We start from the raw sequence: 20364 nt of genomic DNA on the forward strand, positions 1-20364 counted from the left end.
ACACTATACTGACTCCGAGCCAACCTGTCCTTGTTTTAGCCCGTTAATGCCGAGCGCCAGACAGGGTAACAACAAGTACCGTCTTTAAACGTCTTTTGGTATGACGCGGCCGGGGGTCAAACCCCGGACCTTCCGCTCTCCGGGGGTACGCTCTACCTCTAGGCCAGGGAGGCGGTCCAACTTATCATGGACAAGGTTCTGATAGAATATAACTACTTTGCCAAACTAACATCTGGGCCCACTTGCGCAAAGCGATCTTAGCGCTAAGACTATTGTAAGCCAATGTTAAAGTATGGGAGTTATGATCATCTTAGCGCTATGATCGCTTTGTGCTGAGGTAAAATGATAGTCAGCAGATTTGCCAAAAGTAAGTGACAAATCACTTGACATGACACTGAACGTTTTATTTATCCCTCATGAGCTAAAAGTGAAGGTTTTGTCAAGGTTTGGTACAAATACATACCGTTATTTCCAGTCTGAACTTGTGATAATGTAATGTAAGGAAAAGCAAATAATAAATTGGACATTCAATCCATTTCAGCTATAAAGTCAATTAACTCCCTGCACCGGGAAGATGCATGCCACCAGATGTGACAATCTGCCTCCCCGAGCACCCCCTCACCTTGAGTTCTTGGTTGAGTTTCTCCACCTCATCCTTTGTTTCCCTCCGTGTGTCGATCTCCTCCGGTGTGTTGGCGTAGAAGACACTGGCTCCCACCATGGAGCCGCCGTCCCTCGTCTTACCACCCGTCAGGTTCACTCCAGCGGCACACCAGATCTAAGGGAGATAACCAAACCTCACAGACCTTACTCAGCAACAAGGAACAGCAGTGACAAGCAGGTTCTACACCATGATCAGCAAAGAGCAAGGCAAGCATCAGTTAAAACAACACACAATCAGTCAGAGGCCCATTTAACAAAGTCATAGTTGTGCTCCAAGTGTCATTACACATTAATCTCACATAGACAGTCGTGATGCTATGAGTGCGTTGTGAAACTGGACCCAGCCCACAGTTGAGTGAGTGAGTGAGTGAGTGAGTGAGTTGGGTTTAACACTGCTTTTAACAGTATTCCAGTTATATCACGGCGTGTCAGCTAAATGTGGGAGGAAAGCCCGAAGTGATGCAGGTCTAAGATGTTTACCACTTCGGTGAAACCCACGAGCACGGGTATGGTGCTGACAAAACCTAGAAACATAATTGGGGCAAACCGGGATTCGAACCCACAATCATAGGTTTCTGGCGTGCCCAAGGGGCGCAACTCTGCACAGCGAATCGCGGCGCCTTAGACGACTGGGCCACCCGTGCCCCCTCCCCCTCCCCACAGTTGAGAATTCCCTTCCTTATAGCTACCTGCTCAGCAGCCATAGTCACATGATGGCATCCTCCTAAACCCATTCAGTTTCATCTCAAATGGAGATGTAATGAGAACATGCCAGTATTCTGCCAGAAATTCGAAAAAGCATCAGCTGGGAATTAATGATTCTAACCAGTCACCAACCATGCTCCTGTCACAAATATCTTTTTTTATCTATTACTTGTCATTGATTAAAGAACTTCGTTGAAATGTGTGGATGATTGATCTGAGAGATTTCTGAATTTCTTATGTCACACTAACATGCATGTTTTCCAAGTGCAATCACAACTCTGTAATGAAGACATCATTTTTCCTCCTTCCTTCCATGTGAAAATATAACATACATTAATTGCAACATACCACACCAGAGCTGCCAGACTCTATAGGGTCTGTTTTCAAATCAAATAGAAAATTGCAACACCAAAACATTTGGGAGAAAAATCAAAATTTGTCGATCATATGACAGGGGTCATAAAGGGCAACAACTGATGATCAAATGGATGAAATGGACATCACACATAATTCTTGGATTCAAAAAAAAGAAGGCAAACTAGTATTCATCTTCCTCTGATCATGGAAACCATCCACAAATGAAAGACAAAAATGAAAAATCAAATGGACTGTATCATGCAGGTTTGTTCATTGCTAAGCAACCAAATACATCCTTAGTAACCAGTCACTACCACAATATCACTAATCACAATATCACAGTAAATGAGTGAGTGAGTGAGTATGGTTTTACGCCGCTTTTAGCAATATTCCAGCAATATCACAGCGGGGGACACCAGAAATGGGCTTCACACATTGTACCCATGTCGGAAATCGACCCGGGTTTTCGGCGTGACGAGCGAACGCTTTAACCACTAGGCTACTCGACCGCCCCAACAGTAAATGTCTTTGTACACAATAACCACATACTTGGGTGACATCCTGATTGATGCTTAAGGCAGAAAAAGGCTTAAAATCCATCTCCAAAACGATCTTTACTCCGATATGATACCTCTCTGGGTGAAGATCTAAGGACACCTCCATAGAAAGATCATGTAAGGTGAACTCTGAGCGAACTTTGACCACCCAATCAAAATGAAGGATGGGCGGGTTCTTGAGCAAATCAGATGTCAGATTCCCAAAAATGATTTGGCTTCATTTCTTAACCATCTCAATTTGGAAATTTCAATTTGTATTAATGAAAATGCACAGAACCCAAATATTCCATTGACTCATTTTGGACTGCAGATGCCAAAGTGCTGAGAAAAAACAGGATGTCTTAATATATCCACAAATATAATGGTGCCACCAAAGTTATATAATTTCAGATCTTTTCATTGTAGTTGGTTTTCGAAATACAGAAATCATATATGCTGGTTTGAAGGCTTTGTTAACTCATGCTAGTGAGGACTCACCTGTGTCCTCAGATCTTCATGCAGAGAAGTATAGTATCGGATTAAACAATCAGATTTTAATGAGATTGAATAGCATCATGCTCACTTAAAAAAAGGTTCCTTTTTACACATGTACGAGTCTCAAACACAATTTTATAAAATGATTCAGCTATCCAACACATACACTGAATAAAAATGCTTTGGAAACGTCTTTGGTAAATATACACGTTTCAAATACCTTCATTTGAAAACCATTGCACGTCTATCCCCAAAACTGAGGTGTACTCAATTCTAGTTAAGCTGTAGACCAAAAAATACAATATAACATATATATTACAAAACACACATGTTCTAGAACTCACATGAGACTCCCATGAGAGTGACTGTAAAAAAGGTGTTAGATAAAAGTAAAACTTGGACTAATAATGCGTCAGACTGTGTTTTACAGCAGTAGAGTAAAATATTTATAACAGCAGAGAGAAGAACGCTCAGCAAGACAGACATTGAAAAACACATGGACAATTAGTCAGTGACGCCCTCCAGGATGAGTTTAGAGGTTTAGAGAAGAGTTAAATCGGAAAAGATAAGTTAAAAGAAGGCCATAATTACTGTGAACAAGATTAGTAAACTGTCTGAGCTTAGGAATAGACACATTCTGTGCAATGTATTATTTACCTGTGCACAGGTGTTTAAACAGTACACATTTCCTCACTGATCATCAACTGGGAGCAGCCACGTGCCCCCCAGAGTGAGATAGTTTGGCTAAATTCCACTTTTCAGTATTTCAGTTATATAATTACTATCACTTTTGTGAAACCTGAAAGCACAATATGGTGCTCTCAAACCAAGGGTCATAACCAGTGCAAACTTTGGATCCTGGTACAACCAAGGGACACAACTCTACACAGGGAAACTGCTGTGGTCACATGTTTCACCCAGTCAGCAAATGCTTTTTTTTCATTTGTTCATCAATACAAAATAGATGATGTTCAGAAGTTCAGAAGTTAAACTTATAATTGGCTCACATGGTCAGTTTCAGATCTGAAGTCCAAAATGTACAAGGGTGAGGTGAAAGGTCATGAATCTACCTTGAAGCAACATCTTAATGTGATGTAGGAGAGAAGATAATGAGAACCATGTAGCTGATGTTTTACAGCACAGTCAGACAGAGACATGTGTAAGACAACTCAGACAACCAATGTCTGCAGCTCACCTTCAGACCAGGTTCTTTCTCCAGTAGAGGGCGACAGTAGACAGGGACGGGGACAGGCACATGGCTCTTGGAAGACTGTTCCCGAGGGAGCTGAGGGGTAAATTTGGCTGGGAGACTCCATCCATACGCTTGCATTCGTCCATCATCCTTCTTGACATGAGCCCGGACCTGTTTATACTGCTCTCTTCGCTCCTTTTCTCGTTCTTTCCGAGTTTTCTCGGCAGTTCTGTGAGAGATAACACAGCTGTGGTGAGCTTTGAAGTATCTACAGACTTAAAGTCAGTTACCCAAACATATGTTTCCTGTCTACTGAGATTGGTTTCCAAGTAACTCTTTTTGTTTGCAAAATTGTGATCAAGCCTGTCCAAACCTTCAGTAATTGGTCATCAAAGAGGAAAATGTTATATAGAAAATCTAGACCAAGGCTGGTTGTGTGCGAACAGTTTTGAACATTGTTTCTCTAAAATCAATTTATGTCAGCTCCTCTGGAGAAACCCTCAAACTGTCAGGCTATTCACCTTCACCACATTGACAAAACACAGAAAGAGAATGGGAGTGACTGAGTTAATTTTGTTAAATGTTGCAGTTGTCTGTATTCTAGATTGTTTAGGAGCACCTGTAACTAATGTAGCCTCGGCCAGGAAAAGCAGTGACTGAAACCATGAGCCATGCATGGTGAAACACAATCAGCCAAGCCTCCATCCTGACCACTGTAGTTGACAAGCAAAGGTTACTGGGGATCAGTTACGCACTGGAATCCCCATGGGTATAGACAGTGCCGATAAACCAAGGACCACACCCACCGCAACAAGTGTGAATCTGACATCCAAACTCACAATCACTTTATCCTGGCCATCTACCCGAGCCAAGGGAGTTAACTGACTATAATAGTTCAGTTTCCACCCTTGACGAATAGGCTGGAATTTCTAGGCTCAATCGTAGCACCACCAGTGGCATTACGAGTTATGTCCCTTCTATGTCCCTCCTACTGACCAATCAGATTCCACCTCTCATATCACTTGAAGTTGCTTCAAACAAAATAGCGGCACACAGTAAAGACGATCAGATAATCAAAATCTATATTGAGATAAAACGTGTCTTACTTCGTGATGTCCATCAAATCACGTAAGCACCTTGATCAAAAACATGAAAAGCTTTGGAAATTATCTGTTTTGCAAATCCTGCAATCGACCGAATTCTACATGGGAGTTTTGTTACGTGATTTTGATTTGACTATGCACAGACTTGTTAGTCAAGCCAAAATATTACTTCATAATTCCAGCCTAGTTCGGCAAGGGTGGAAACTGGACTTGCATTGTCAGTTAACTCCCTTGCCTCGGAAAGATGGATCCTGGTATGGCCAAGGGGTGCCATCTACATACAGCGAATTGCAGCATGTCCACCAGGTCATCCGTGCCCTCAAAAAGGGCTGAACAAAGGCACAATATTATTTGTGATACAGACTGATACATATCTATAACTTGTTTCAAAGGTTGCTTATATCATTTATATTCTTGACATGAGAAACATTAACAGGACCCATCCTTTCAAATGGGTGTACTACATATACTTACGCATCATCTTGCAGGAACTCATAGGCCTTGGACTTCTGTCCTAGGTTGTACTTCTCCCTCTGTTTCTTGTTGGGGTCTCCGACCGGCTGGACCTGGGTGGTGGGGGCGTTGTACTTGACCGTGGCCACTGGCAGAGTGGCGCTACGCTTCGGTTTGTTGGGGGAGTTGAAGAGGTTGCTGAAGCTGCAACAGGAATACACAGCATGCTTCATCACAGGACGATGTGGTCAATCTGGTAGACAGTTGCATGTTTTATCACTTGCTTTGTAAGCCATGCAATACCTTCATCAGACAAGGAATTTGTTGAAATGCAAGAAGCAGTATGTAAGCATATGTAAGTATGCAAGATGTAAGTGATGCAATACACTCGAGGGGAATCAAGTCAATGATTTGCTTAAATGACTTGTTTGTCATTCAGTCTCGTTCCTCTATAGTCTGTCAGACCATGAATGACTTGTTTGTATGTTAGAACATGATGGAAGTTTGTACGATCCTTTGGGGGAATAATGTATAATGACATCCTCGATCTTCTCTCCGCTTGTTTGTATGTTAGAAGTAACCGCAGAATATGGCTAAAAAACTAATAGTCTTGGTTCTCAGGCACCACCCGCATCACCATAAAGTCTGCCGCACGTTTCTTTTTTTTCATTCTGTGATGAACACTGCCCACACAATATTTTCAAAAGCCACTGCCTGAGAACCAGTTCTTTTATTCTTTTTTAAGCCTCAGAACATGGATGACTTGTCCGGATGTTATAAGCAATATACAAAACAAGATGCAGAGTTGCAGCCAACCACCTGATAATAATGATAGCAAGGTTGTTGCACTGACTCATTGTCACTGATCAAGAGTTATTAGCATTTAATAATAGCAATGCTTTTGTTTCAGATTTTACCACTGTTGCCTCTCCGCTGTCTTCTTGAGTGTGCATGATGTTCCTCCTGGTTCTGTCATAGCTACTGGATGCATTTACAGGCAAGTCATTTTTTGTGTACATACATTTCTCACCCGGTAGGGTGAGATGGTAATGTGGTTGTTAACCTTCTAGTGCCTAACAGGCAGCCCGGGTTGTATACTCCCCAGGGAGATGGGATGATTCTTGAGTGCACACTGTGACTGGGGTAAGCATGCCCTTGAGTGGTGTGGAAATATGGGCAATATAAATGGTCTATTATTACTATTATTTCCTTAACATCAGTAACAACCTGATGTCTTAGATTTATGACTAATCTGTAAGATATGCTCTGTGATACAGCACTGATACAGCTGCATACAAGCGCTTCACTCACTCCACACTGTTACTTGACAGTGCACTAATCTTTGGACTTCCTGGCTGTAGAACATTCCAGGTACAACTCATCTTATCCACAACAGGTGCTGTAGAATATGCTCACAAATTTTGCGAACACCTGGTGTTATCATTGTTGTCACGATGGTCTGTGAGTGTAGGTATTGGACGGTTCCACTTTTTCATATGATTTGGATAATCATCCTCAATCATCCAATGTAACAAACCTCCATTTTATCATGAAAGGACCCTGGACCACTTCACTACAATAGCCATGATTGGGGAAGGATGTTTCCCTATTCATCTTCAATTTTCATATTTGTCATTAACTTGCCATGAATTTTCTCTCACATCAGTAATTTGATAGCATCATGTGAATCTAATGAGACACAAAATGAAGCAGTTGAAGTGAATGTATGCAGGGTATTTACCATAACAGAATGGAGATGTAATACACTGAATAATTAATGATGAATATCAGTAGGTGTATTTGAATATCCCTACCAGCTTATTGAGGATATACAATGTTGAAACATTTACATGCTGACTGACTCCTCCACTTGATGCTGTCAAGAAAGCCAGTTGTGTGTTCACATTTTGGACTCAACGTTTCACAAATTAAACATTAGAATATAGGCGAGTTTCAATTACCAAAAGCATCCATCTACTCGAATGTTTGTCTTTCCTTCCTATATCTTTGTGTGTTTACATTCTTTCTCATGAACATTTAGGTATTTGTCCACTTCATGTCAGTTTGTTTTAGTAATAATAAGAATAAGATGCAGCTTTGTGAGTGAGTATGGTTTTACGCCGCTTTTAGCAATATTTCAGGAATATCATGGTGGGGGACACCAGAAATTGCCTTCACACATTGTACCCAGTTGGGGAATCGAACTTGGGTCTAAGGAGTGACGAGTGAATGCTTTAATCATGAGGCTACCCCACACCGCCTCATGAAGTTTTCAGAAACATGCATGTTTGCAGCCTATATTTTGTAGCCTCCATCACAGATGGGGCAACTGTACTTGGTCAACAATCTGTTATGGCAGTGCTTCCTTTTAGTTTCTTTTCAAAATCATATCCATTTGCAAACAATCAGACACATGTCAACTCTGAGTTGGGGGGTGTCTGATCTGGACGAGTCTTCTTTATGCTAGACCACGTGCACATCGTATTTAACGGTGGAGAAACCATGTTTCTAGAGTAGTGAGACAGTTGGTGACTCTGTCAACGTGGATGCAACACTTCACCCTTACATGTGTATTTCTGGATAAAATGACTGGACCTTGTGTTCAATGCAAATACTGAGACAGTAGATCCATAGATCACAGAACTTTTTAGAATATTTGTGTGCAAAGTAGTCAATTACAAACTTTTCGTTCATTTCTTAATCCGTGTGTAAAAAATATTTCACAGGCCTGAACTTTAAAAGCACAACATATTTTTAGTTCACAGATACCTTTGCACACGACTTTGTCTAAATGTGTAAGGTAATGCCTTGACATCAATGTCCGACATGTACACAGCTTGATTTTGTGTGTCTAGAATAGGACAAATAACATCTGCAGGGTTGTCCATAAATCTGTATAATGTTGGTGACAATTAAAGGGGCACTGATCTAACGCAATTCCCCGGGACTGGTTGTTGCCTTTGTTATTGTTTTTCCCCAGTGAGTACCCGGATGTATAGCAGAAATCTAGACTAGTTCGCGACCTCTGCTGCGCCATTCGTAAGCGCATTAGTCACTTTTATTGTTAGTAATAAGGGCGTATGGTCAAATTGATCAACAAAATGAAATAGCATCGGTAATGGTGATGAAGTCACTTGCTTGGTAATTTTGCGATTTTCGTTTACACTTTTGACTTGCAACACAAAGTAAATATTTCACCCGAGCATTGCTTTTTTTATAGTGTGTATATTTTTTTTACTGTCAAATGTGTAACACATTTATTAAACGTCTAAATATTCAGTTATTTTACAAAGTGACTGAAAAACATTTCTATCTGTATTATCATGATAACAAATTCCAAACATTTTGATGTTTAATGTCATCACCAAGAGACTGAAAATGTTACGTTGAAAAGCTGCTAATCCTACATAATAATCTGTTGTGATGTTTGTAGGCCTTTTTGATCGTCTTAATCAATCTGGATAGATTTTTTAGTCGAAATGACTGAAATATTTACACATTTTATAAATTGCCTGAGAGAATCACATTTTACAAATTGACAGTAATATATACACGCTTACAAAGGAAAAGACCTGTGAAAATAACGTCTATCGCGCATTGAAGAATTTCCCAACCAAGACGTAGAGAAACAAGAACGAATCGGTTCAAAAGAAGGAAAACAAAATGCAAATATCATAATTACAACCTACCAAATTTATGTGTATAAATTTTAGGCAGCTTCCTTGATCGAGGAATGTATCCATGAATATTCACACAAAGGAACAATATCCCACTCGTCTGCAGCTTTACAAAGAAACTTATTCGATGTCACGTGTCTCACTAACAATCAAATATTTTAAAAGATATATATCGTTTCGGGATATTATAACCCGTGTTCGTTTCTCAACTGATCACTTGGATTGTTTCAGGTGTTTTACATAGGTGTCACGTCTCAATGGTCGGCTGAGAAAGCCCACGTGACAACAATTTTCATAACGTCCACGGTTCCTAAAAAATCCATTGAGTGATAGATAACAATGATCAATCAATCAACGTATTATCAGTTAACCATTTGAACAAAGTATGTTGTTTTTACAGCGGCACTTCACGCCAATATATGAGTGTATTCCCTTTGTATTAGAAAACCTAGACATGTAAACACTCACTCTTGACATATCCACTGTGCAAGATAACAGTGATAAATCAATCAACGTATTTTCTGTTAATCCTTTGATGACTAGGAACGATCCGTTGATTTACAAAACAAAGTAAATCAACTGATCATTCATCTCTTGCTGGGCTGCCACGTGCATATTACATAACACACATTTCACCTCACTTCAAACCTGGATTTAGATTGAATAATTACCCCAGACACAATAAATGCCAAATGGGAACCTTTGTCAGGTAATGTAAGTGGTGCTACCACTAATTGCACCTGTAATAAATTCATTAACTGAGCATCAAGTGAATGACGACAAATACACAAGTGTAGGGTTATACGAGAAAACGTGGATGACAACAAGGGAGTAGTAATCGTATTATCGACGCAAGCCGAAATCCGAAAATCCTTTCACTGCATGGATACTCTTTTTAGTATTAAACTATAACCATCTGGGGTATTTCCAAATGACATCTGATGAGCTCCGCTGTTCTTTTTGTCTGTTTGTTTAGGCTGAAGAAATTAATTAACATGTGTCCTTTGTCGAAATCTTTATAGATCACAGTTAACCAATCAGTGTTTATGCAAAAATGCGTAAAACAAATATTTCCTCCAGCCTCCAAGTTTATTTAGCTGTCCTTGCAGACGGTAGCCCAGTCTCTGGTCACGCTCAGTTGCGTTGCGTATCATCCGGGTACTCACGGGGGGAAAAACAATAACAAAGGCAACAACCAGTCCGGGGAATGGCGTTAGATTAGTGCCCCTTTAAATTCACAAAATTGGTCAGACATGATAATTAGCTCCGGATCTACTCAAAAAATAAATATCCACTATTTACTGCTTTTAAATGAACCTTCAGATTTTCTATTCCTGGTAATCAAATGCATGTTGTCCCAAGCTCCATGTTTTATCTAGGTGGGTAACTCATCTGAATCCATCTAACCCTGATGACAGGCATTCTTTAGGCCAGTGCAAATTTCTATATCAGACACTTTGCCAATCTAAATTGCAGATTTGTCACTGCTGACTATGCAATGTGACAAATGTACGCACTTAATTTCCTAACAATTCATAGGTGGAGGAATCATCTGGATCCATTATTAGTAGTTGGGTGCAATGTTTGGTAGATATAATGACATGAAACCACCTTTATTAGTGTTTTGCAAATGGCAGCCTCCTGCAGTCAAAGGGAGATAATTTCAAGGGAGATAACTGATTCATTTTGACATAACAAATGTTATATTTGGGCTAACACGTAAATTACAGATTCTTGAACTTTTTGGGTTGAGTCCAGTCTGGATTTTGAACCTACACTGCCAGAGTGAGGTATTGTGTGTTTATAATAGATTTGTATTCAATATTTGCTATTTGAGGACAGTTGGTGATGTAAGTAGGTTACCTCCCTTGTTACCAAGCATGTCTCCTGATAAATTATCTCATTCAGTCTTTTCGGCATGACATGTCACATTAACTATCACAGCTATTCTACATGCAGACCATATCATAGCCCATGATGACATGGAAAAGGAAAAACAATTACATTTAATGTGAAATATCAAACGAAATGAGCTATCTACAACAAAACTTAAAAGATACACAAATTAACATTCACAATAACACATTACACTCGAAAGGAAAATTAAAAGCAAAACAGTTCATTGTTTTGAGATTGATAAACTGAATCTTTCAAAGACTTGGTCGACATTTTTAGTTTGTGTGGATATTTTAAATCAGATATGGTCTGCGTGCAGCAGCAGCAAATCAAGTGAAGTGACAAAAGCTTCTGCACCGAGAACTGAATTTGCGAGAGACAGTGCAACAACAGGGTGAACTGAAAGTGTTGATCATGCATACAATTAGGTACAATGTTTTGCCAATTTGATCCACACTGATAACAGAGCCGTGATTTTTAAATAGGAAGTTTATTCCTGTAAAATACAATTATGAGTAGATTCAAATAGAAATAAGATTCATTTATATATGCAAATTTACATAAAACAATAAATAACACAAATTTCAACAATTCTGACAAATAATACAATAACAATGAAAAACACAAGATAACCAAACGGGATCAACGTGGATCAAAATGGCAGAAATGAGATGGTGTGGAAAGCACGTAAGGGAACATCTACAACAGACCACACTTAGCATGCAACGGAGGAAGCAATAGCAAGAAGATATGGATTAGACAAGGCTGTCAGGAGTCAAGCTGAAAACCTGAGAATAAATAAATGCATGGTAATATCATTGATGGTGAATCATAGTTAATATCCTTTAGGCCATACTAGAAATTAATCACTTGTTTCTTATTGAGTTTTACCTGTGGAAATGATATTCTTATATGATAATTTTTGTTGTTGAAAAGTTTGACAAAAGTTCCAGGTAGATTGTGACATCTTTTACAAAGATTGGGAAAAACTTTGTCGAAAAAAGAGTTACACTGAGTTAAACTTCATGCCTTCTTGTGAATCTAGATCTTGAGTTGTTTTTTTTGCATAATGTACTTTTGTGATCTATATTACACCTTATGAGAAAATTTACTCAAAAAAAAAATCTTGTGATCCATATTACATCTTATGAGAAAATCTACTCCAAAAAAAAATCTTTTAGAAAACGAGATGTGGCAATTCCTACAACAGTGTACAAGTAAGTACAATTTGACATGGCCCTATTGATAGTTTCTGCCGAACAAAAATTCTGATAAGGGGAGAAAGATTTGCCTCTTTGATTACACGTTGATCCCATATGGTTGCACAAGGAATGTACACATTTCCCATGATTCCTTGCTAACTAACGAACAAGGCTAAATATCTGAGGAGACAGAGTGACGGGCTAATGTTGATTCACTGCAAGAGAACAAGGATGAATGTTGTAACAGGTCAAGGATAGTACCTAGAGCAGATGTATTGGGTGGAGCAGGCTGATGAGTTCATGAATAATGAAACGATGATCAATTAATATCAGGAAATGCCTATTATGCAAAAGAACACGGAACAATACTAACAAGATGAATGGACAGAGAGTAATCTCATTAAAATCAGATCTTAGTCCTCGCTACCGCTAAACAAAGATCTGAGGACATCCCATTACGGGTCACGTCAAGACCGACCTTGTTCGAACTTTGACTGACCAATGGAATGACAAATCAGAAGGCAGCCTTCTCATGCTTTACGGCACTATTTTCAAATTGGCTACTACGCTTCGAAACATATTTTGATAAATTCTCAATTAAAAATTTGAAGACTGAACAAAAATAACATTCTGGAATGGTCTAGATTGTATGAATTCAGTCGTTAAACCTGTTAACTATCGTTCGGAATACCCGTGTTAAAGTTTTCGAGGATGCATGATTAGAAAGCACATTCTGACTGTCACTTTCATGATCTGGTAAGCAAAGCTTTGATTGGTCATTCTGACGTGACCCCTACTGGGATGTCCTCAGATCTTTGTTTAGCGGTAGCGAGAACTAAGGTCTGATTTTAATGAGATTGGGACAGAAAGAAGATCTGGGTGATAAAAACAAGTTCAACTTGTTCAAACATATTTGGTATAACATTTCCCAACCTACAACTTGCTGCATAACAAGAGATCATAGAAGAGACATAAATGCTATATTTGGCACTAATGACAGTTGTCTTCACGACAAACATTCTGTGCCCAGCTACCACTGCAAGGAATCATGAGAGAAAAACTCTTGCTAGGAGCATCACACGAACAGATTCTCTGATCATTAACTCTGACACCAGCATACAGGGATATACAGTGAATGTTTGATTAGAACCATGTACCAGCAAGGATATGACAGTAAGGCAAAATATTCATCCAAAATTTTGGGCTGATATCTTGTGTCATAGCATTGTCTTCAGATAGGGGTAACTGTACAGTTTATTTAACTGGCACAACTCGTTGGAGTCTAGATGGAAGGGGATCATTTATGAAAATTGTTTCTTGAAAGATCATAATAATTTCAGATGTCACCTCCAGTCTTCTTTTACTAGTGAGTGAGTGAGTGAGTGAGTGAGTGAGAATGGTTTTACGCTGCTTTTAGCAATATTCCAGCAATATCACAGCGGGGGACACCAGAAATGGGCTTCACACATTGTACCCATGTCGGGAATTGAACCCGGGTCTTCGGCGTTACGAGCGAACGCTTTAACCACTGGGCTACCCGAATGGCCCCTTTTACTTGTGATCGAAATTAAGGGGGATTTATGATGAGTCCTGAATTCAGAGTTGTGACTTTTATGCTTAATTTGTGGACACTGTTCACTATAACTCCTACTTTTTCACCTGGGGAAAAGAAAATTGTGCATTAAATATATTTCTAGTAATTGAGTCAATTTTGGGGGGAGTAAGTTCAATGACCTGGATTTAACACAATCACTCTGATTTCTTTGATTTGATGCATGTAAACATTCAACCACTGCCTTTTAAGGAAATGCAGACTGCGCCTTTGAAGTGAGGTTTTGTCAAAGATTCTGTGTTATGGACTCCTTGCCAAGATAAGTAATTGAATTTAATATATATTAATATCGGTAACTGGTCGGTAACAAAAGTACCTTTTCTGAGTCATAAAGCAACGTTATTTATAAAGATCCCAATGTTGCCATTCACATTACATTTTGCTTACCGGTATACAATAAGCACCTCTCAAAAAGTGGCAATCAATGCATTCCATTTGAAATTAATGTCAAATGCTGAATTTAAGCTGATTGAGAGATTCTAAGCTGCGCTGCTTAATATCAGTGATGCCCTTGTGTTGATCACAACAGATAACAGTTGGAGTTTTATATAACATACCAGTCGACATCATCAAACTTAGCCACTTAGCTAATGCCCTGTGATACTGGATTGTATTTTGGATGAATATATCCCATACCATTTGAGCAGAGATTATCACAATAACTAGCCTAGATAATGTGTTGCAACAGCACCAATATGTCAATATGTAAATATCTCCCATTCTTCCCTCACATGACACACACATACATGGCGTCTCTGGTATTTCAAAACTTAAAATTACAGCTTTAAAACAAAATGTTAAGATCGGTTTTCATTAAACAAGTGATAGTAATGTCTTCTAAAAAGAATAAACAATGTATGTAAAAGCTACATGTAATGTCTAAAAATACCTTTATGCAAATATGTTTGGATTTCAGATTATCTGTAAGCATTTTCAGCACCATAGCGTACTGAACTGACTAGCACTCTATATTATTTGGTCTGTGAGAGATCCTGTGGTTAGTTGAATACAGATTTGCACCATTTTCTTCTGAACATTCTCAGCACTTACTTTAAAACACACATTCACACTAGAGCCATTTCTATCACATGTAAGTTAGACACCAACCCGAGTTTCAGATTAGTATTGTGTCAGAGTCAATGTACACAGGAGCAGATACACAGCACAACTCCAGATATGGGCAACTGTCAATGAACACAAAGTGATACCCCTTATTTGGTCACCTTTACCAGTTCACGTTTCCATCATTTTGAAGAAAAGTTTCATAAATGTCTCTCATCAATGTTATTTCTTCTAAAACATACATGGATAATGTTTTCCAGGATGATCAATATTTTTTGGTTCTGTCTGGTAAAATAATCCCAATTTTATAACAGTATGATGAAGATTGTCCGGATTATAAAGGAAGGGGAACCTTCCACCTTATATATGCCACCATGGTTGATGTTGAGTTTGAATAATATGTCTCAAAACCTTCTGATAAAAATTTGGCGACCTGGTCAACTTTGAAAAGAAGCAACTGATGAGAAACATTTTTGTCTAAGACCTAATCTGATTTTTGAAGAGGTTTTATCTAAGGCCTAATCATATTTGCAGGTCTGGTGCTGCCATGTGTGTCTGCTCTTGACAAAGAGGTATTGATTAACAGGAACTAAGTTGAGCCTGTGCTATAAGTGATGAACACTGTTGGAACTGTCGGATGGCTTGTGCGGCCGGGGGTTTGGCTGTGGGAGGGTGGGGCAGGGCGGCACCAGACGGGGCTGTGCCAACAAGGGTGTTATTGGTTGGGGCCGAGGAGTTGTTAAATGGGGATGTAACGGACGAGGCTCAACTAGTCTTGGTTGGACTAACCGCGGTGAGTCTTCTTTCGTCTTGACATTGTTTCTCTTTTTTTCGGGGGATGATGGCGTGGATGGTTCGGATGAGGAGACAATGCTGCTGAAACTAAACATGCACACACAGTCAATGTCTGTCTGTCACTACTCGTAGGGATCTCATGCCAGGGGCTTCTTCCTACCAGAGGGACACGGGATGCAAAACTGCACCACACCAAAACCATCCATCCGATGATCACATACCAACAGTGTTTGAAGGATGAAAGTCAAGGGGTCCTCATCATAAAAATACACCATCAGTGAGTCCCTAGATCAATATACTACAGACAAAACGGACCCCAGGACCTTTTTTCAAACACTGTACCAAAAAAAAGCACATTTCATGCAACAAAGCTAATAAATCTAAATATTAATTACAACCATCTAATATCAGGCTATTATCAGGATGACAATTACCATCAAACAGCAATGTATTTATTTTTTAGCAAAGGATAAAAATTTGTAGAAATGTGAATGTTAGAATTAGGCAGGTGAGTAGATTAATCTCTTACAGCATGTGTTATGATTACAATGTCAATATTTCAGCCACACGTTTGTGGAAGCAGGCATAAAGCAGCATGTCAATATGACCAAAGCAATGGCTGGCAAGATACAAAATGGGCAAGCAGATGGCTGACACAGTACACAAGTATACAATCACCATGTCTGTAATGTTGATATTAATATTATTATTCATTGGACTTATGTCATGTTTTAAAGGAAATAAGTAATCAATCATAAGTAAGGCTTATGGCACTGTCTTAGCCTGCTCATTCTTCACAAAAGGAAAGATATACATAAGATAAACATGAACACTCTTAATCACTATTTTAGTGTGAATTCTCATGCCTCTGCAGGGATGCAAGTTAACCTGAAACACTAGCTTGAATAGTAATAGCACATGATACCCAATAATAAGCCTGAAATTCAACTTGCCAGTAGGATACCTTTAACATCAGACTAACTGACCAAGGCTAGTATCAATTTGCATCCCTGCTTTGACAGAAATCATTCCCAGACTCGAAGCTGTCGTCAATACACTTAGCTTGTCCTATCCCAAAGATGATAACTGTACTTCTAGCCAGACACTGTTCCTTAAATCCCAATGGACTTCAGTGATATAGACTGTTGGACACAAGACAAGACTGCACACGACATGTCAAATTCCAGAAAAACCACCACCAAATAACCAAACACCATGCTGCTCCCTTCAGCTGGACAAATGTAGATGGAAAACGCCAAAAATTCCCACGATCAACATACTGTTCAATCCTTCACATGATTCAGTAAAGTGCAAAAATATATATCAAATCTGAATGAACTGTTTTAGGGATTTTCAATACATGCATATATACATATGTGATAATTTTATTGTATGAATTCTGATTTGTGACTTTAAATCATACAAATACTGTGAAGTTAATTCCTACCATTCTGTGATAAAATGTTGTATAAAGGCATATTGACATTAACATTGAAGAATTCTTTTGTATACATAGAAGAATTCTTTTGTATAATAAAACAATATGACATACCAGTATGTTTCCACCTGAGTATGGGCCTATGTAATATATAGAGCTGTATTTGCACTCTTCTACATGAAATATAAAATTCGGAAGCAAGAATTAACACATAAAGCTATAATGATTTTGATCATGTCAGTATCCCATGGTATGGATTTTGAACCCATGGATCCAATTAAGCAACCTACTCAAACCCTCAGCCCATAACACAATTCACAAGTTGTCTGTGCCCAAAATGTTGTCTATGAGACTACAAGCCCCAGCTGAATTTTGGACATTATTGTCAGTAGCTCTAAAGGGTCCTGATGGGGATCATCATTAGTTTTATAGGCTTCAGCACATTTAGTGAATTCTAATTTTTCCTTGTCAGTCCAAGCAGCATGAATGGGTTAAGGAATCGTATTCAGTCAGTAATTGGTGGCACACGTCAACTGTTATTCTAATTCTTCTTGTTTTTTTAATGGCATTTGTGTTTCACCAAATGGCATGGACCGATTATTGTTAGAAGTAGGTTAGGAACGATAAACAATCTGTGCGATCCGATAAGTATCACGATACCTTGCTCACAATCTGATATGTAACATGATACTTGCACTTGGACTTATCTGCGGTCTGTAAGCTATCTTTTTCATAGAAAGAATCGACCAAATACCTGGCACACTGATGATTTAAAGTTGCCAGTGTCAAATATGGCGCAATGGATAAAATATTTATGTTTTCATGACTAATTTTCACACTAGTTAGTGATTTTAAGGTAAGAATCGATATTTATAATAATATTACTTAGTGTGCGATTGATTCATACTTGTATTGAGAAGCAAAAGTCCAGATCCACCGATGCATCGGTCTATCGTCCCACTACTAGTTACAAGGCTATTATCAACAATGCAGTGTAAAATGGACCAAGAACCAGTCTTCTGTCTTTTCTTCCATCAGAAGTAAATTATTATTCATACTTATAAGTAATTAGTCATCGTTTTAAGGAATATGTTACAATAAAATCTGACACAATAAAATCCTTAAGTCATTTTACGATAATCAATAATACCCATCAGGACCCTGACACTACCAATGTTAGGTGAGTTGATTATGTACAAAGAACTTTTACAAGACTTGTGTCTTCAGGCACAGACTGACCATATAAGGGATAGCATGATTACATGGAGGTTATAATGTTAAGTCATTACTGAATACACTAAGTCTTACCTAGGGTTATGTGATTTTATGTTTCAGTTTTGCATGTATGGAAGAGAAACACTTTTCTACAAAGCTAGTTAAAGGTAGGGAATATATATATACACAGAAATGCAATAAACCTGGCAACTTGGCAAGCAACTACTGGATGACAACTGTTAGAAAAGACAAGGCCTAAACAGCACGACAAGGCCCAGAACAGCACAACAAGGCCAGACATACCAAACAGCCCCAACTAAACTCCATATTATGGTGTTTGAAAAGTAATCTCTGTTTGGTCATGTGAGCTGCGGCCGCCCTAGCACGGCATTCATCGACTAGCACCAGTGTCCAACACTACTCCGCTGACATGCAACCTTCAGCCGTCATAGAACTTGGAAAAGCTTGGAAAGAAGAAGGAAGAATGCCTACACTGGTGATTGAAGTCATGGTTGAAAGATACTTGAAAATATAATCACACCATTTTAGCCTTAAGTTTTTAAACTCAATGTTAACTCATCCAGGTTGCCAAAATAAGCACACTAAAAAGACTGCTCAAAGCAAGAATAGAAGGAGGGCTATGGCGCTAGTAATGCTAATACTTTTCAGGACGCATGAATTTCCTGAAATGTCTATGTACCTTGATTATCCTAATGTCTTGAGATTGTACTTTGGCAAGATTACATCAAACCATATCACAATTTCTAAATCCAATATCATCCTGAATGAGTTTCAAGAGCAGCATAAGAATCCCGATCACAGCATATTTCTGTAACTGATGACAATACGTCCTACATGATGTGTGAAAAGGGAACTGGATTCAAAAGCTTCTCAGGATTCATTCATAAGAAAGTTTGATCATATTTGAGCTGTTGCTGACTGTCTTGCTATGTTTTTAGCTTATCCATGATATCCGTCCACTGAAAGAGACAGAAAGGATTATGTAACGGTATAACAGTAATACTCACAAGTTCCATATAGAGGACTTTTTCTTTGGCTGAAGACCTGATTCTGGATGTTCGCGTGAAGCTCGGATCATCTCCGTCCATCTGACAGCCTCCTGGAGCTCCATTAGCCTCTCCTTGTACTGATTCCGTTCCATCAACACCCGCGCCATCTCAACACGTGTGAACCGCTTCCGTTGGGCCATTGGAACATCGTCCTAAAGTTAACACACATAGTTTTTAACCATAAAGTCGTTTGCATTACAAGCTAAAACAGAAGCAGACCTATTCCCACTCTATCCTGGATGCCCCCAAACTTTCCACCACAAACACGTGTCAGGAACCTATTCGGCTTAACCAAATCAGGTGAGGTGAAATTGGGTTTAACGTCGTTGAAAGGCATTTAGAAGTGATTCGCATAAGGATGAGAATATATGGATGTCAACTTCTTTATTATGAGGAACACAACATTTCGGAGTATATGCTTACTCCTCCATCACTTCATCACCATATATTCTCTTCCTTATGGGTTTAATGTTGTATCTAAGATCATTGTGACCTGTGTGTGTGTGCGCTTGTATTAGTCCAGACTAATACCGATTTATAGTGCTAGCTCACTGAGATACCATGCCGCAGTTTAACATGAATACCTCACTCAGACACAGTATACTGACTCCGAGCCGACCAGTCCTTGTTTTAGCCCCTTAATGCCGAGCACCAGACAGGGTAACAACAAGTAACATCTTTTAACGCCTTTTTGGTATGACACGGCTGGGGATCAAACCCCGGACCTTCTGCTCGGACCACGGAGGCGGTCTCAGGTGAAAGGTAACCTCACCATTGCTCCCTAATGATGTCAACTGGAGTACAACTTTGTCCTATTTACATGGGGCTGCCTAATTATACTAATATTCTTTGACTGTACCAGTGTTACTTTGCCCTCCTGGACACACAGAAAC

The 20364-nt window shown here is 39.1% G+C and overlaps 1 protein-coding gene across 13 annotated transcripts in view; it reads right to left on the minus strand.

Annotated features, from left to right (window-relative positions):
- Positions 1-20364, minus strand: part of LOC139449680 (C-Jun-amino-terminal kinase-interacting protein 4-like) — a 104568-nt gene that overhangs the window by 60508 nt on the left and 23696 nt on the right. For 11 of the 13 annotated variants that reach the window (XM_071231178.1, XM_071231177.1, XM_071231169.1 and 8 more), the window contains 6 exons: positions 19430-19623; positions 15743-15835; positions 5526-5708; positions 3952-4177; positions 3101-3121; positions 623-778 (listed from right to left, as the gene is read on the minus strand). In XM_071231178.1, coding sequence (XP_071087279.1) covers positions 623-778; positions 3101-3121; positions 3952-4177; positions 5526-5708; positions 15743-15835; positions 19430-19623 — 873 coding nt within the window. The remainder of the gene's footprint in view (positions 1-622; positions 779-3100; positions 3122-3951; positions 4178-5525; positions 5709-15742; positions 15836-19429; positions 19624-20364) is intronic. The other 2 variants (XM_071231175.1, XM_071231167.1) reach the window with 2 other exon arrangements.

The sequence above is a fragment of the Haliotis cracherodii genome, unplaced genomic scaffold, assembly GCF_022045235.1.
Source record: "Haliotis cracherodii isolate W230 unplaced genomic scaffold, xgHalCrac1.p SCAF_8, whole genome shotgun sequence".
Lineage (NCBI taxonomy): Eukaryota > Metazoa > Mollusca > Gastropoda > Lepetellida > Haliotidae > Haliotis > Haliotis cracherodii.